Source organism: Bombina bombina, chromosome 4, assembly GCF_027579735.1.
Source record: "Bombina bombina isolate aBomBom1 chromosome 4, aBomBom1.pri, whole genome shotgun sequence".
Classification (NCBI taxonomy): Eukaryota; Metazoa; Chordata; class Amphibia; order Anura; family Bombinatoridae; genus Bombina; species Bombina bombina.
The window spans coordinates 94,936,124-94,954,693 of NC_069502.1; the positions used below are offsets into that span (position 1 = coordinate 94,936,124).

The 18,570-nt window shown below is 34.7% G+C and overlaps 1 protein-coding gene across 1 annotated transcript; it reads left to right on the forward strand.

Annotated features, from left to right (window-relative positions):
- Window positions 1–66: 66 nt before the first annotated feature.
- LOC128656921 (interleukin-17A-like) lies at window positions 67–12,136 on the forward strand. The gene is made up of 3 exons (XM_053711095.1): window positions 67–105; window positions 11,220–11,425; window positions 11,899–12,136. The coding sequence occupies exons 1-3, from the start codon at window positions 67–69 to the stop codon at window positions 12,134–12,136; spliced, it is 483 nt and encodes a 160-aa protein (XP_053567070.1).
- Window positions 12,137–18,570: the final 6,434 nt, after the last annotated feature.

The following is an 18,570-nucleotide window of genomic DNA, read 5'->3' on the forward strand; positions in this document are numbered from 1 at the left end:
GAGATACCATTAACTGACAGTTCCCATTTAAAGAGACATTGAACACTAAATAAATGCAAGATATAGATGGCTAGATTACAAGTGGAGTGGAGTAGAGATTTGCAGGCACGTGAAAAATAACCAGCCAACGCGGCTGGTTATTGCTACAGCGATCTTGCGGTAGCAATTAGTGCTCAGAGAATTAACCAGAGATCAGATCTCTGGTTAATTTCCTAAAGGTGCCCCAAATGCCCTAAAAATAGAGGGTATTATGCACTAAGCAGTTTTAAGGGGTTAATAGCGGCGGGTGTTAGAAAAAAATGGCACTATGGGAATTGTGTGTTCCCTGTATATATATATGTATATGCTTATATGCATATAGATTTATGTGTTAATCTGTGTATATATTCATATACATTCATATTTATTTATTGCTGCCCAACTCTGCAGAATTTGCCCCCTGCGCTAGGTGGTTTGCTGTGTCTATCGGCAGCAGAACAAGGCTCCCATTGAAGCCTATAGAAGCGCGCTCTCGTCAGTGCAAGGCTTCCTGACAATGCGAACACAAGGTCATGTTCATATTGCGCCACATTTGTAATACCAGTGCACATTTCTGTCTGCTGGTATTACTGAGTGGAGCGTAAATATTGTGCTCACAAAAGCGCAGTATTGAACTCTACTCGTAATCTAGCCCAATGTAGGGACAGTACATACTGTATATTCTCAGGAAATTATAGACATAAAATGTAAACTTTTTTCTTGCAAACGTTGTTAAAAGGAATCAGGTTTTTATGCAGCAATATTTGTTGCAATATATTTATTTAAAAAATATATTTATATAAAAAAGTGTATTATTTTTTAATGTATTTTTATTTATTTATATTCTTAACAGATTCCTATGGAATTAAGTAAAAAGATGTTTATACATGCTGTGTTTGTTTTATTAATAAATAAAGTTTATTGTAAATATCTTATGGAGGTTAAAAAATATTATTATTCATAAAACCATCAAACAGCTTTTTTGTAATATTTTTTTATTTATGGCTGTGTGTTAGCCCATTACAAATATAAGCAGCATTCTCATGAGAGAGATATCATTGACTGACAGTTCCATACATAACATAGTAACATAGTAACATAGTAACATAGTAGATAAGGTTGAAAAAAGACTGAAGTCCATCGAGTTCAACCTATACAAATCTAAAATACTTACAAAAAACTCCAGTTAAGCTTAAATAACCCCATTAAAATGTGACCCATTTAATACTAGCAATCATATCCATGAATTTTGTTTATATACAGAAATTTATCCAGACTATTTTTCCCTTTTAAAGGGACATTAAGCACTAAATCAATGCAAGATATATCATTTGCAAGATCAAGGAACTGGAACAATAGATTCCCCAGGTCTAGATCTCAAATTAGAAGACCCTTTTCAGCTAAATCTGTCTCAAAATGTATGTTATGGGATAACAAAGTCTAGAGCTGAATAATATCATTAGAAGAACTCTCCTTTACTGTTAGCTTACTGAATATAGTGAAATGCACACTATTAGATATCTAAATCTGGGGATTGTTCATTTTCTATAACAATATATACAATGGTCTCCTAACATTTGTAATATTTTCTAGAGTCTATATGAGGCTTATGACTAGTGATGTCCCGAACTGTTCGCCCGCGAACGGTTCACAGCGAACATAGGTTGTTCGCGATCGCGTTTGTGGGCGAACACATGGCGATGTTCGATCCGCCCCTATGTGTCATCATTGTGGAAACTTTGACCCTTTATGTCACAGCCGCCTGACACATTAGAGCCAATCAACATCAGACACTCCCTCACAGACACTCCCAGCTACTTGGAATCCACCATTTTAGACTCATAACGACCTTGCTTTTTTAATGAGAGGACGTGTTGTGGTTTTGCTCCTGACATTAATAGTAAAAACATAGCTAGGCTAGTGTATTTAGAGTCCAGAAGGACTCCACTCATCTCTGCTGCAAGCACAGCACCCCAAAAAGCCCTTTTTAGGGCTATATTTCGTGCCGTTTTTTTTTTTTTTTTTTCGTTTTTTTTTTTATTAGCATTTGCCTGGCTTTCAGCTGTGTGTTTAAGGCTCACAGCATATGCTGTGACTACTGCCACCACTGATATCTCCCTAACAACATTAGTTTAAATTTAACTAACCCAAAAATATAATTATTTTTCTAGTGTAATTTGTTTTCATTTTCTATTAGGCCAGTGTCACACAGCATATACTCTGGTTCATTGCTCTGTGCCAGCCAGCAGCCACCAGTGTTAATATCCGTTTATAACATTATTTTAAATTAAAAAAAAAATAAAAATATTTCGCTAGTGTAATCTAATTACATTTACTATCATGCCTGTGTCTGTCAGGCTCACTCAGCATTAATATACCTCTTTTTTTTCAGTCTTTTGGTTAATTGGTCTGTGCCAGGCAGCCACCCAGCTCTCATATCTATTTTTCTTTCACCTTAATTTTAATATATATATAAATATATATAAAAAAAAAAGTTTAAATTTGTTTGCTAGTGTAATCTAATATAATTTTCTATCCGGCCTGTGTGTTTTGCTGACATAGAGAGCCTACTGTGTTTACTTGCTGCCCTCCCTAGTCTATGAGCCACGACTCATATGTGTTTAACCTTTTTTTAATCCCCCCCCCAAAAAATAATTTCAATCATTTTTCTAGTGTAATCTAATAGTATTTTCTATCAGGCGTGTGTGTATCCGACATACAGAGCCTACTGTTTTTAATAGCTGCCCTTCCAAGGCTATCAGCCACGACTCATATGTATGTGCTTAACCTTTTTCTTAAAATTTCCAAAAAAAAGTCTTTAAATCATTATGCTAGTGTAATCTAATTGTATTTTCTATCAGGCCTGTGTCTAACTATCTATCTGACTTACACAGCATACTGTTGTTATAATTGCTGCCCTACGTAGCAGCCAGCCAGTGCGACCACTCATAGAGTCATATGTGCATTGCACTTCTTAACATAATTTTAATATTAAAATCTAAAATTTTCAAACATTTTGCTAGTGTAATGTAACTTAATTTTCTATCAGTCCTGTGTTTTTGTCACTTACACAGCATACTGTGTTAAATTGCTGCCCTACCTACCATCCACGACTCATATCTGCCAGCCTGTCTGCCAGGCCCAAGTAGCCAATTAGTGGCACCAATCACAATTCTTGTAACAGTAATAAAAAAAAAATCATAATTTTTTGGACTGCGAATATTCAGTCTCCTAGTGCCATTGAATTTCATTTACTTCCTGCCTGCCACTGCCAGCCTTTTGTGCCAGGCCGTCTAGCCAACTATTTACACCAATCATAATTGTTGTCACAGACAGTATAGTTATTAATTTAAATAAAAAAATTTTTTAGTGTTGATCTTAATCCTCAGTTTGCTCGTGCCCTAGAATTGCAATTTTCTACGGCCTTCCAAGCCTGTGTGCCAGGCCTACTTAAAAAATATTTACACCAATCATATTTGTTGTGACAGTATTCTAATAATTAAAAATTAAAATTTTTGGTAATAGTTGCTTTGATTTGAATCCTCAGTTTGCTGGTGCCATTGAATAGCACTTTCCTCCTGCCTTGCAGCCTGCTGTGAGCCAGGCCCCCACCTAAACAATTGTTGTCATATTTCTGTTAACAGTATTGCAAAAATTGTCAATCATCACTGTTTAGACTGTCAGTAATCAGTCTCCTAGTGTCCTTGAATTGCATCTACCTCCTACCTGCCATCCTTTTGTGCCAGGCCGTCTTGCCAACTATTTACACCAATCCTAATTTTTTGTCACAGTATAGTTACTAATTACAATTAAAAAAATCTTGATTTGTTGATGATCTTAATCCTCAGTTTGCTCGTGCCTTTGAATTGCACTTTTCTACAGCCTTCCAAGCCTGTGTGCCAGGCCTACTTAAAAAATATTTACACCAATCATATTTGTTGTGACAGTATTCTAATAATTAAAAATTAAAATTTTTGGTAATAGTTGCTGTGATTTGAATCCTCAGTTTGCTGGTGCCATTGAATAGCACTTTCCTCCTGCCTTGCAGCCTGCTGTGAGCCAGGCCCCCACCTAGCCAATTGTTGTCAGCAATCATATTTCTGTTAACAGTATTGCAAAAATTGTCAATCATCACTGTTTAGACTGTCAGTAATCAGTCTCCTAGTGTCCTTGAATTGCATCTACCTCCTGCCTGCCATCCCCAAATAGGGGGAGTTACAGAGATTAAAGTGCTAAGAATGGTAGTACTTAAAACACAACCTTGTTAAAATAGGTAGCATACCACATGTCTTATTATTATAATTTTTCAGGGTAATCTGGCAGGCCATATAGAACTCCCCCGATAGGGGGGGGAAACAGGGATTAAAGTGCTAAGAAAAGTACTAATTGACACAAGCTAGTTGGGTCCAAGAACGCATGTTTGATTATTAGAATTTATTAGGGTAATTATACATCTAACAAATCTATCTATTTCTCTTCTATCGATTCTATCTAACTATCAATCTATGTATATCTATCTATCCTACCTATCACTATCAATCTATCTTCTGTCCGGGATGTTTTGAGACAGCCACTTTGGGAATGTTAGTTGATTTAGACCCATTATGGCTTAAAAGCAAACTCTGCATCAACTATGTAATTTTCCATGGGAGTTTTGCCAGGGATCCCCCTCCAGCATGCAACAGTCCAGGTGTTAGTACCCTTGAAACAACTTTTCCATCACTATTGTGGCCAGAAAGAGTCCTTGTAGGTTTTAAAGTTCGCCTGCCTATTGAATTCAATGGCGGTTCGCGCGCTCGCGAACAATACCGGAAGTTCGAGTCCGCCGTTCGCGAACCGAAAATTTTAGGTTCGCGACATCACTACTTATGACATATAAATGTATTCTACTTGGTGATATTGAGCCAAAGTCTCTATATTTTCTGTTTTTCTGAAGCTGTGTTAGTTATAACAACATTAACTGTTATAAGCCTATATCATATTAGTTCTTCTGCCCTCCTTCAATTTTTTAAGTTTTCTGGACCTTCCCACGGTCCTGGCAGACATGAGAGGGAGAATGATCAGTACGGGTCCAAAAGTGGCCTGTTTCATCCAAAAACCCTCTGCTTAGTAAGTCAAATTAATTGGGGTCCAAAAGTGGCCGCAACTGCTTATGAGGAAAAAAAATGAGGGAGGTTTTAGGATTGCTCTCCAAATATTATGTATTTGATCTATCTCTCAGTTTGGTAATTGAATGTGATTGTTGTACCAAGTGATACAGTCATGTGTAAGTTTGTACGCATCTTTATTTTCACTCATTAACTTGTGTTATATGTTTAATTGAGCAAACTGAATTTTATGTAAACGTTTGACCCTCAATAAAAATTATTTTTTTAAAAAAAGAGGGCTGAACATGAGTGTTCCATGGGTGTGTATGAAATTGTCTCTCAAATCCCAGTGTAATTTTCTAAACATTTCCACCCTACAGATCTCACTGTTTTTCTCACAACTTAAAGGGATAGTATACTATAAATTGTTTTCCCCTTAATGTGTTTCCAATTACTTTTTTTTACCAGCTACAGAGTATAAAATATATGAGATTTGCTTTTTAAGGTTTATTTGTGAATTAGCTGATTTTGTGTTTTGAAGCCACAACCTAATAAAATTGGTTGAGCTTGTAGGTATAATCAGATCTCATTACTTTATCACATTGTGTACATATACATGCTTCTTTATCTTATATTTGTCCGTAAACCAATCACCAATACTTGTAGAGAACAATAAAAAATGATTAACATTTTATTACCTTATCTCTTCTATACACCACTGGGAGTGTAATTTCTTCTACTGGCTGTGTTTCCACAGCTTAGCCTTAAGGCCAACAACTTTCAGGATAGGTGGTTATATCACAGGCTAAATCAACTATTTCAAATGCCAATATAAGGGTAATGGAAATACTTGTAAGCAATTTAATACACTCTAGCAGGTAAAGTGGATAATTGGGAACAAATTAAAAGGGAGATTTTTTTTTTGTTAAACTGTCCCTTTAATATGTGATTAGCTTTATCAAAATAATCAAAACACTAACAACTATTAAAGGAAAACCAATGTATATGAAAATAACAGTGATTTTAAGCTACAGTGCACTGAAAAATGCACATTTTGATTTGTGTTAGACTTAAAGGGACACTCTAGTCAAAATTAAATGATTCAGATAGGGAAAGCTAATTTAAACAACTTTACAATTCACTTTAACATTCAAATTTGCTTTGTTCTCTTGCTATTCTTTGTTGATAGCATATGCTAATGTTTAAGCTCTTGAGGCCACCCCTTATTTTAATTCATTTGGCAGTTTTTCACATCTAGAGGGTGTTATTTCATGTGTGCCATACAGATAACATTGTGACCACACCTGTGGAATTACAAATGAGAGGGCACTGATTGGCTAAATGCAAGTCTGTCATAAGAACTGAAATAAGGGGCAGTCTGCAAAGGCTTAGATACAAGGTAATCACAGAGGTAAAAAGTATATTTTCATAACAGTGTTGGTAATTCAAAACTGGGGAATGTATAATAAAGGGATTATCTATCTTTTAGAACAAAAAAAAATCTGGTGTAGACTGTCCCTTTAATATTCAAGTTTCTTCCTGTTTACTTCATCCTCCATTGTGAACTTTTACATAGCAGAGAGCTCTCATTATTTCTATAGAAGACATCTTGTCACTCGCAGAGACCACCCATCTTCTTAGATAATTGCACAAAGACCTGTCAGGCTTAGAATGGTTTTTCATGTTTTTGCTTGCAAACTTTTAAACATCGGACCCTTATAGCGCCTTATGTTCTAAAGCTCTCTGCTCAGATGAGATGATCTAAAATAATCCCTCACAAGATTGTAAAAGGACAGATTTTGCTATACTCCTCTAAAAGGTCATTGTCTGGATTTATGTATGTGAAGGCCCAGTGCAATTATGCACTACATGACATGATACTTTTGTTACATTTACACTTTGTGCTTTTCTTTTCATATTACTTTAGACTTCCAATTGGATCCTTTAAGTTTTATTACATTTAAGCTTTGCACTTTCTATTTTGTTTTTTAATGCATTCAGATTCTATACATAACAATGATTTCAGAAATGTGTATTATGCTTTGAAAGTTTCTGTGTTGCTTTAACAAATTATGATCATTATATATTTCTGTTTATCTTTTATAAATTACATTGCACCTTATAATAATTTTGTATGTAAAATACAACTGATGGTTTCAGAAAGTGGAAGAGACAGGGGACTTCCTTGGGCTAAACAGGGTAGCTCCCAAGGATGTGTCTGAATCTCTATCACAATTCTCATGATATTCTCTAAGCATTTTACATAAGCAAATCCCACTGATTTATTTCGCCAGTTGTATGCAAGTGAAGTTTGATCAAAATTTACAATACTAAATTAGAGGCAGATGCAAGTCAAATTGTAGTGAAAGTATTTCAGTTAAATTTGTTGCAAACTGAAAATTTTGCCAAACTTCTCTAAGTGTCATTCCTTGCAGCAATACAGGGAATGCCTCTTAGAGAAGTATAGCAACATTTGCCTGTCTAGAATCTTGTGAGAGATTATGGCGTGCTGGTGGATTATTTTAGATCATCTCATCTGAGAGGAGACCTTTATGAAACATCTCTAATCTCTGTTGACTTCAGCCCTGTGCCGTCTGCACTATAACTTTTCTCCAATCTGGAGAATCTTTAATCATCAAAGCCTTAGGGAAAAATGTATTAAGCCCCGAAAAAATGCGCCTAAAAAGTTGTGATTATTTCCGCAGTAGTTCGCAATGTGTGAAATAAAAAATGTTGCCAGTATTTATCAAAATTTTAGAGACATTTTTTTTGGTGCAAAATTTTTTTTTGCAATGTCAAGCAAATGGCTGATCTAGTTTTCTTGCGAAAATGTAGTTTTTACTTAATTTATCAATCTTAACTTTAGCCACTTTAGCCGGTAAATGGTTTTATTGTTTTTATCCTATTATAACAGAATAAATTAATCACGTGATTGTTTGTAAGAATGTTATTTCTTATATATTAAAGTTATTTTTATTTTGCCCCTTCTTTGGCTCTCTTTCATCGAGGAAGATTGCCCGTTTTTTGGATCTTATCTTTGTTCTTTTTAGTACACTTATTTCAATTGCACTTTAAATTATGTTACTTTTTTATAAATCTGTATATACCTTTTTATTATTTAATTAATTATTATTCTACAGGTTCTGCGCCTTGTTGTGGGCAATTTCTAACCCTAGATACAACCATTACGGAAAGAAAAATACATTTTTCCATTTTGCATGCGCTACTTTTCATAAATATATGAGAACTGCATATATATATATATATATATATATATATATATATACGGGTATTTTAAAATGCCAATAAAGATTAATACAAGAATTAGGCATTTCCAGACAACTTATTTGCATATTTTAAAGACTTGCAAATGGTCAAGAGTCAATTTGTTTGCACATATGAAAAGTTGTGACTTTATTGGCGCATAACCTTTAATAAATATGGTGATATCATTTGTGAGGGTTTTTTGACAACAAATGTGAGAATTTTCTTATTCACACTTTGATAAATCTTGCCGTTAGACTCCCTTTAGTTCATTAAATTATGAATTGTGCCAAAATTTTGGAAAAAAAACTATTGTCCCTGTAGATGCACAATGGGCAAACATGGTCACTCTTTCTTGAGAATATACACTACAAGTTAAAAAGTTAAAAAGGCTTTATATATATATATATATATATATATATCAGTGTACGACCCTCCCTTAGTATCCTTATTCAGTACATTTCCTTCTATTGTCATCAATAATAAGAAATATTATCTCCAAATCTATATTTAGGAATATATCTCAAAACTACAGCTTTAATATTAACCATATTCTTACAAATTCTTGAGAATGCTCCCATAGGATAGTTATTATGTAGTTGTCTAGAGTGGGGAGGGGACTATACTATTTTCATATTTAAATATTATGAGGTCTTAGATATTAAAACCTATTCTTACATGTCAGCAAAAACACTTAACTCTTCCTCAACTCTCCAGAGCCGAACATATAATCCTCTATTTATGTTTAGTAAAACTTCAAGAGACTCATTATTGTTTATGTTTAACCATTACCCTTGTTAATATTCATTTATATTTATATATCTTTAAATGTTACCACTTTACCTCCGTGGGGCATTATGAGTGAAATAGACACAGATACTAGATCAGTGTTTTTCAACCAGTGTGCCGTGAGAGATCCTCAGGTGTGCCGCGGCAGACTGACAACAGTGTGACATATTTTTTAAATTTTGCTTGTTTTTTTATTCTGGGCCTTTTTTTATTTTAAGTGAGATGATGACTGATGGGGGGGACTTTTCCCAGTGTGGGGGTGTCCCTCTTTCAAATTTTGAAATATTGGGAGGTATGTGACAGGCTCATCAGGCATTATTTACAAACATGACATATTGACATTCATTCACAGACAATCGTTATGATTGTTTGTGAATGAATGTCAATATGTCATGTATAGTTTGTTGGAGGCATGGCATGACAGCACAGTACAGTGTGTGTGTGTGTATGTATGTATGGTTGTGTATATATATATACACACATATATATATATACACACATATATATATATACACACATATATATATATACACACTGTATTAAGCTACAATGTGTTATTTTGTAAAATTTTGGGATGGTGGTGTGACGCAGGATTTTTTAATGTAAAAAAGTGTGCCACGGCAAAAAAAAGGTTGAAAATCACTGTACTAGACACTTAATTTATTTTATTGTTATTCCTGTATAATAAGCAGCAGACTAACATTACCGTTCAAGAATCTGTCACCCAGTAAATGCTAAATAGAATGCAGTCACTAAGAGGTTAAAGGGACAGGAAACCACAAATTGTATTTCATTATTTGGATAGAACATACAATTTTAAACAACTTTCCACTTTACTTCCATTAACACATTTGCTTTGTTCTCTTGTTATCCTTTGCTGAAGGAACATCATTGCACTACTGGCAGCAAGTTGAACACATCTAGTCAGCCAATCGCAAAAAGACAAATGTGTGCAGGCACCAATTAGCAGTAACTTACACTAGTGTAGGATATGTGCATATTCTTTTTCAACAAGGGTTACCAAGAGAACAAAGCACATTTAAAAATAAATGTGATTTTAAAAGTGTCTTAAAATGACATGTTCTATCGGAATCATGCAAGTTTAATTGTGACTTTCCTATTCGTCTAAGAACTACTAGCAAAGTTATTTGCATAACATTTTACCTAGTTCTGTTGCTAATAATATCTGACTTCATTAATCAAAAACTTGTTGTATAGGTGCAGGAAGAATAAATGTGTCTGATTTACAACCTCATATTTTCCTCTCATTTGACGACGGACTATGACATAGAACTTTTTTTAAAGAAGAAGAAAAAAATCACAGAGGAAATCCTCATTACAATGCAACAGCACATTACAGATACCAGTGGAAACCCCTGTGCATGCAGAGGTCCCTATAAAATAATGGGTCAGGACACAAACATCTCACAACACTCACCTGCAATTCTTTCATCACATAGAGAAGGAGCACAAGGCGCACAATGAGTAAGTATTAATAACAGTGGTAAGTATTAATATTACTGTATTCTATGTAACGTCAGACAGATTCTGAAATGACACACTGATGTGTATGTACGACAGTAGTTATATTCTTGTATTGAATAACAAAATATCAAACTCTGCAATCCAAGTTAAGAATCTTGTGATATTGATTCTGAAGAGTTTTCTCTGAATAAAATAATGATATCTATCTATCTATCTATCTGTCTGTCTATCTTTATGTTGTTTGTCTATCTGTCTATGTCTAGTTCTCTATCTATCCACCTCTGTCTATGTTGATAAACAGATATTTTTTAAGGCAATAATTGCTAAATATGTAAATATGTATTTTGTTTTATTTTTATTATGATTATTATTATTATGGCATCTATATTCATATACTAACATGTGACTTCATATACTACATGTGGATGTTTAATGTATTAATCATTTTAAATTTAATAGTGTCTTGTTAGTATAAGTATTTCAAGGACTAAAGTACTTATAATTTTGTATTAATAAACTTATGATATGAATTATAGATAGCTGGACAATGCTAATGTATTTCCTTCTTTCTTTCAGTTTCACATCCCATTGTTACTGGTTATGCTGGGTGCCAGTATAACAGTGTCTGTCCATGGTGTAGATCTGCATCATCTCAACAAAGGATGCCCACCCAGAAGCATGGCATTTCCCCCAGTAGTGCGGGTCAGCCTGAATATCAGCGGGCAAGTCCAGAATGTAGCAAATGACATCAGAAAACGCTCCACCTCACCCTGGGATTACAGGTAAAATTAATATATTTTCTGTTGATGAAAACAATTATAATTTTAATTAATTAATTTATGCATGTTGTAATTAAAAAAATATATAGATAGATTGGCGGAGGAGTTAAGGAGCAGCAGTCTTAAGACAGTTGCTTCTTAACTGCTGTTTCAGGTGAGCCGAAAGGCTCGCACAGAATAAGCAGCGTCTGCTGCTTAATAAATCGCCCCCTATATATTTCTATATCATTAAAATACATTATTCATAGCAATAATAACTTTTATATGTAACTTGAATATGTATACACACATATATAAACACTGGTGTCTGCCTAACCTTGGTTGCTATACAGAACATAGTTCATGTGTGGGGGTTATAGCATTGGAGGCATTTTGACCCAGAATTATGTTTAGACATCACTGTTCTACAGGGTCCCAAAGGTAGCTAAGTACACTGGATACATAATGTATAATATATTTTCTTTTTGATCCTACAGCCTTGATATTGATCAGAACAGATACCCCCAAGTCATCGCGGAAGCTAAATGCCAGCATGATGGATGTTTGGATTCTGAGGGTAACGTGGACTTCAGTATGAATTCTATCCCCATCAGACAGGAGATGCTGGTCCTGCGTCGGGAGCTAAAAGAATGCAACTATATCTTTAAATTGGAAAAGAAGATAGTTACTGTTGGCTGCACTTGTGTCAGACCGATTATCCAACACATAATGTAGGGACAGTATATACTGTATATTCTCTGAAAAACACATAGGAAACTAGAGACATGAAATGTAAACTTTGTTTTGCAAACATTAAAAGGAATCAGGTTTTTATGCAGCAATATTTGTTGCAATATATTTATTTAAAACAATATTTATATAACGAAAATGTGTATTATTTTTTAATGTATTTTTATTTATATTTTTAACAGATTCCTATGGAATTCCTTAAAAAAATGTTACTACATGCTGTGTTTATTAATAATTAATTAATTCATATACATTCATATTTATTTATTGCTGCCCAACTCTGCAGAATTTGCCCCCTGCGCTAGGTGGTTTGCTGTGTCTATCGGCAGCAGAACGAGGCTCCCATTGAAGCCTATAGAAGCGCGCTCTCGTCAGTGCAAGGCTTCCTGACAATGCGAACAGAAGGTCATGTTCATATTGCGCCACATTTGTAATACCAGCGCACATTTCTGTCTGCTGGTATTACTGAGTGGAGCATAAATATTGTGCTCACAAAAGCGCAGTATTGAACTCTACTCGTAATCTAGCCCAATGTAGGGACAGTACATACTGTATATTCTCAGGAAATTATAGACATAAAATGTAAACTTTTTTCTTGCAAACGTTGTTCAAAGGAATCAGGTTTTTATGCAGCAATATTTGTTGCAATATATTTATTTAAAAAATATATTTATATAAAAAAGTGTATTATTTTTTAATGTATTTTTATTTATTTATATTCTTAACAGATTCCTATGGAATTAAGTAAAAAGATGTTTATACATGCTGTGTTTGTTTTATTAATAAATAAAGTTTATTGTAAATATCTTATGGAGGTTAAAAAATATTATTATTCATAAAACCATCAAACAGCTTTTTTGTAATATTTTTTATTTATGGCTGTGTGTTAGCCCATTACAAATATAAGCAGCATTCTCATGAGAGAGATATCATTGACTGACAGTTCCATACATAACATAGTAACATAGTAACATAGTAGATAAGGTTGAAAAAAGACTGAAGTCCATCGAGTTCAACCTATACAAATCTAAAATACTTACAAAAAACTCCAGTTAAGCTTAAATAACCCCATTAAAATGTGACCCATTTAATACTAGCAATCATATCCATGAATTTTGTTTATATACAGAAATTTATCCAGACTATTTTTCCCTTTTAAAGGGACATTAAGCACTAAATCAATGCAAGATATATCATTTGCAAGATCAAGGAACTGGAACAATAGACTCCCCAGGTCTAGATCTCAAATTAGAAGACCCTTTTCAGCTAAATCTGTCTCAAAATGTATGTTATGGGATAACAAAGTCTAGAGCTGAATAATATCATTAGAAGAACTCTCCTTTACTGTTAGCTTACTGAATATAGTGAAATGCACACTATTAGATATCTAAATCTGGGGATTGTTCATTTTCTATAACAATATATACAATAGTCTCCTAACATTTGTAATATTTTCTAGAGTCTATATGAGGCTTATGACTAGTGATGTCCCGAACTGTTCGCCCGCAAACGGTTCACAGCGAACATAGGTTGTTCGCGTTCGCGTTTGTGGGCGAACACATGGCGATGTTCGATCCGCCCCTATGTGTCATCATTGTAGAAACTTTGACCCTTTATGTCACAGCCGCCTGACACATTAGAGCCAATCAACATCAGACACTCCCTCACAGACACTCCCAGCTACTCGGAATCCACCATTTTAGACTCATAACGACCTTGATTTTTTAATGAGAGGACGTGTTGTGGTTTTGCTCCTGACATTAATAGTAAAAACATAGCTAGGCTAGTGTATTTACAGTCCAGAAGGACTCCACTCATCTCTGCTGCAAGCACAGCACCCCAAAAAGCCCTTTTTAGGGCTATATTTCGTGCCGTTTTTTTTTTTTTTTTCGTTTTTTTTTTTATTAGCATTTGCCTGGCTTTCAGCTGTGTGTTTAAGGCTCACAGCATATGCTGTGACTACTGCCACCACTGATATCTCCCTAACAACATTAGTTTAAATTTAACTAACCCAAAAATATAATTATTTTTCTAGTGTAATTTTTTTTCATTTTCTATTAGGCCAGTGTCACACAGCATATACTCTGGTTCATTGCTCTGTGCCAGCCAGCAGCCACCAGTGTTAATATCCGTTTATAACATTATTTTAAATTAAAAAAAATATATATATATTTCGATAGTGTAATCTAATTACATTTACTATCATGCCTGTGTCTGTCAGGCTCACTCAGCATTAATATACCTCTTTTTTTTTCAGTCTTTTGGTTAATTGGTCTGTGCCAGGCAGCCACCCAGCACTCATATCTATTTTTCTTTCACCTTAATTTTAATATATATAAAAAAAAAAAGTTTAAATTTGTTTGCTAGTGTAATCTAATATAATTTTCTATCCGGCCTGTGTGTTTTGCTGACATAGAGAGCCTACTGTGTTTACTTGCTGCCCTCCCTAGTCTATGAGCCACGACTCATATGTGTTTAACCTTTTTTTAATTCCCCCCCGCAAAAAATAATTTCAATCATTTTTCTAGTGTAATCTAATAGTATTTTCTATCAGGCGTGTGTGTATCCGACATACAGAGCCTACTGTTTTTAATAGCTGCCCTTCCAAGGCTATCAGCCACGACTCATATGTATGTGCTTAACCTTTTTCTTAAAATTTCCAAAAAAAGGTCTTTAAATCATTATGCTAGTGTAATCTAATTGTATTTTCTATCAGGCCTGTGTCTAACTGTCTATCTGACTTACACAGCATACTGTTGTTATAATTGCTGCCCTACGTAGCAGCCAGCCAGTGCGACCACTCATAGAGTCATATGTGCATTGCACTTCTTAACATAATTTTAATATTAAAATCTAAAATTTTCAAACATTTTGCTAGTGCAATGTAACTTAATTTTCTATCAGTCCTGTGTTTTTGTCACTTACACAGCATACTGTGTTAAATTGCTGCCCTACCTACCATCCACGACTCATATCTGCCAGCCTGTCTGCCAGGCCCAAGTAGCCAATTAGTGGCACCAATCACAATTCTTGTAACAGTAATAAAAAAAAAATCATAATTTTTTGGACTGCGAATATTCAGTCTCCTAGTGCCATTGAATTTCATTTACCTCCTGCCTGCCACTGCCAGCCTTTTGTGCCAGGCCGTCTAGCCAACTATTTACACCAATCATAATTGTTGTCGCAGACAGTATAGTTATTAATTTAAATAAAACATTTTTTTAGTGTTGATCTTAATCCTCAGTTTGCTCGTGCCCTAGAATTGCAATTTTCTACGGCCTTCCAAGCCTGTGTGCCAGGCCTACTTCAAAAATATTTACACCAATCATATTTGTTGTGACAGTATTCTAATAATTAAAAATTAAAATTTTTGGTAATAGTTGCTTTGATTTGAATCCTCAGTTTGCTGGTGCCATTGAATAGCACTTTCCTCCTGCCTTGCAGCCAGCTGTGAGCCAGGCCCCCACCTAAACAATTGTTGTCAGCAATCATATTTCTGTTAACAGTATTGCAAAAATTGTCAATCATCACTGTTTAGACTGTCAGTAATCAGTCTCCTAGTGTCCTTGAATTGCATCTACCTCCTACCTGCCATCCTTTTGTGCCAGGCCGTCTTGCCAACTATTTACACCAATCCTAATTTTTTGTCACAGTATAGTTACTAATTACAATTAAAAAAATCTTGATTTGTTGATGATCTTAATCCTCAGTTTGCTCGTGCCTTTGAATTGCACTTTTCTACAGCCTTCCAAGCCTGTGTGCCAGGCCTACTTAAAAAATATTTACACCAATCATATTTGTTGTGACAGTATTCTAATAATTAAAAATTAAAATTTTTGGTAATAGTTGCTGTGATTTGAATCCTCAGTTTGCTGGTGCCATTGAATAGCACTTTCCTCCTGCCTTGCAGCCTGCTGTGAGCCAGGCCCCCACCTAGCCAATTGTTGTCAGCAATCATATTTCTGTTAACAGTATTGCAAAAATTGTCAATCATCACTGTTTAGACTGTCAGTAATCAGTCTCCTAGTGTCCTTGAATTGCATCTACCTCCTGCCTGCCATCCCCAAATAGGGGGAGTTACAGAGATTAAAGTGCTAAGAATGGTAGTACTTAAAACACAACCTTGTTAAAATAGGTAGCATACCACATGTCTTATTATTATAATTTTTCAGGGTAATCTGGCAGGCCATATAGAACTCCCCCGATAGGGGGGGGAAACAGGGATTAAAGTGCTAAGAAAAGTACTAATTGACACAAGCTAGTTGGGTCCAAGAACGCATGTTTGATTATTAGAATTTATTAGGGTAATTATATATCTAACAAATCTATCTATTTCTCTTCTATCGATTCTATCTAACTATCAATCTATGTATATCTATCTATCCTATCTATCACTATCAATCAATCTTCTGTCCGGGATGTTTTGAGACAGCCACTTTGGGAATGTTAGTTGATTTAGACCCATTATGGCTTAAAAGCAGACTCTGCATCAACTATGTAATTTTCCATGGGAGTTTTGCCAGGGATCCCCCTCCAGCATGCAACAGTCCAGGTGTTAGTACCCTTGAAACAACTTTTCCATCACTATTGTGGCCAGAAAGAGTCCTTGTAGGTTTTAAAGTTCGCCTGCCTATTGAATTCAATGGTGGTTCGCGCGCTCGCGAACAATACCGGAAGTTCGAGTCCGCCGTTCGCGAACCGAAAATTTTAGGTTCGCGACATCACTACTTATGACATATAAATGTATTCTACTTGGTGATATTGAGCCAAAGTCTCTATATTTTCTGTTTTTCTGAAGCTGTGTTAGTTATAACAACATTAACTGTTATAAGCCTATATCATATTAGTTCTTCTGCCCTCCTTCAATTTTTTAAGTTTTCTGGACCTTCCCACGGTCCTGGCAGACATGAGAGGGAGAATGATCAGTACGGGTCCAAAAGTGGCCTGTTTCATCCAAAAACCCTCTGCTTAGTAAGTCAAATTAATTGGGGTCCAAAAGTGGCCGCAACTGCTTATGAGGAAAAAAAATGAGGGAGGTTTTAGGATTGCTCTCCAAATATTATGTATTTGATCTATCTCTCAGTTTGGTAATTGAATGTGATTGTTGTACCAAGTGATACAGTCATGTGTAAGTTTGTACGCATCTTTATTTTCACTCATTAACTTGTGTTATATGTTTAATTGAGCAAACTGAATTTTATGTAAACGTTTGACCCTCAATAAAAATTATTTTTTAAAAAAAAGAGGGCTGAACATGAGTGTTCCATGGGTGTGTATGAAATTGTCTCTCAAATCCCAGTGTAATTTTCTAAACATTTCCACCCTACAGATCTCACTGTTTTTCTCACAACTTAAAGGGATAGTATACTATAAATTGTTTTCTCCTTAATGTGTTTCCAATTACTTTTTTTTACCAGCTACAGAGTATAAAATATATGAGATTTGCTTTTTAAGGTTTATTTGTGAATTAGCTGATTTTGTGTTTTGAAGCCACAGCCTAATAAAATTGGTTGAGCTTGTAGGTATAATCAGATCTCATTACTTTATCACATTGTGTACATATACCTGCTTCTTTATCTTATATCTGTCCTTAAACCAATCACCAATACTTGTAGAGAACAATAAAAAATTATTAACATTTTATTACCTTATCTCTTCTATACACCACTGGGAGTGTAATTTCTTCTACTGGCTGTGTTTCCACAGCTTAGCCTTAAGGCCAACAACTTTCAGGATAGGTGGTTATATCACAGGCTAAATCAACTATTTCAAATGCCAATATAAGGGTAATGGAAATACTTGTAAGCAATTTAATACACTCTAGCAGGTAAAGTGGATAATTGGGAACAAATTAAAAGGGAGATTTTTTTTTTGTTAAACTGTCCCTTTAATATGTGATTAGCTTTATCAAAATAATCAAAACACTAACAACTATTAAAGGAAAACCAATGTATATGAAAATAACAGTGATTTTAAGCTACAGTGCACTGAAAAATGCACATTTTGATTTGTGTTAGACTTAAAGGGACACTCTAGTCAAAATTAAATGATTCAGATAGGGAAAGCTAATTTAAACAACTTTACAATTCACTTTAACATTCAAATTTGCTTTGTTCTCTTGCTATTCTTTGTTGATAGCATATGCTAATGTTTAAGCTCTTGAGGCCACCCCTTATTTTAATTCATTTGGCAGTTTTTCACATCTAGAGGGTGTTATTTCATGTGTGCCATACAGATAACATTGTGACCACACCTGTGGAATTACAAATGAGAGGGCACTGATTGGCTAAATGCAAGTCTGTCATAAGAACTGAAATAAGGGGCAGTCTGCAAAGGCTTAGATACAAGGTAATCACAGAGGTAAAAAGTATATTTTCATAACAGTGTTGGTAATTCAAAACTGGGGAATGTATAATAAA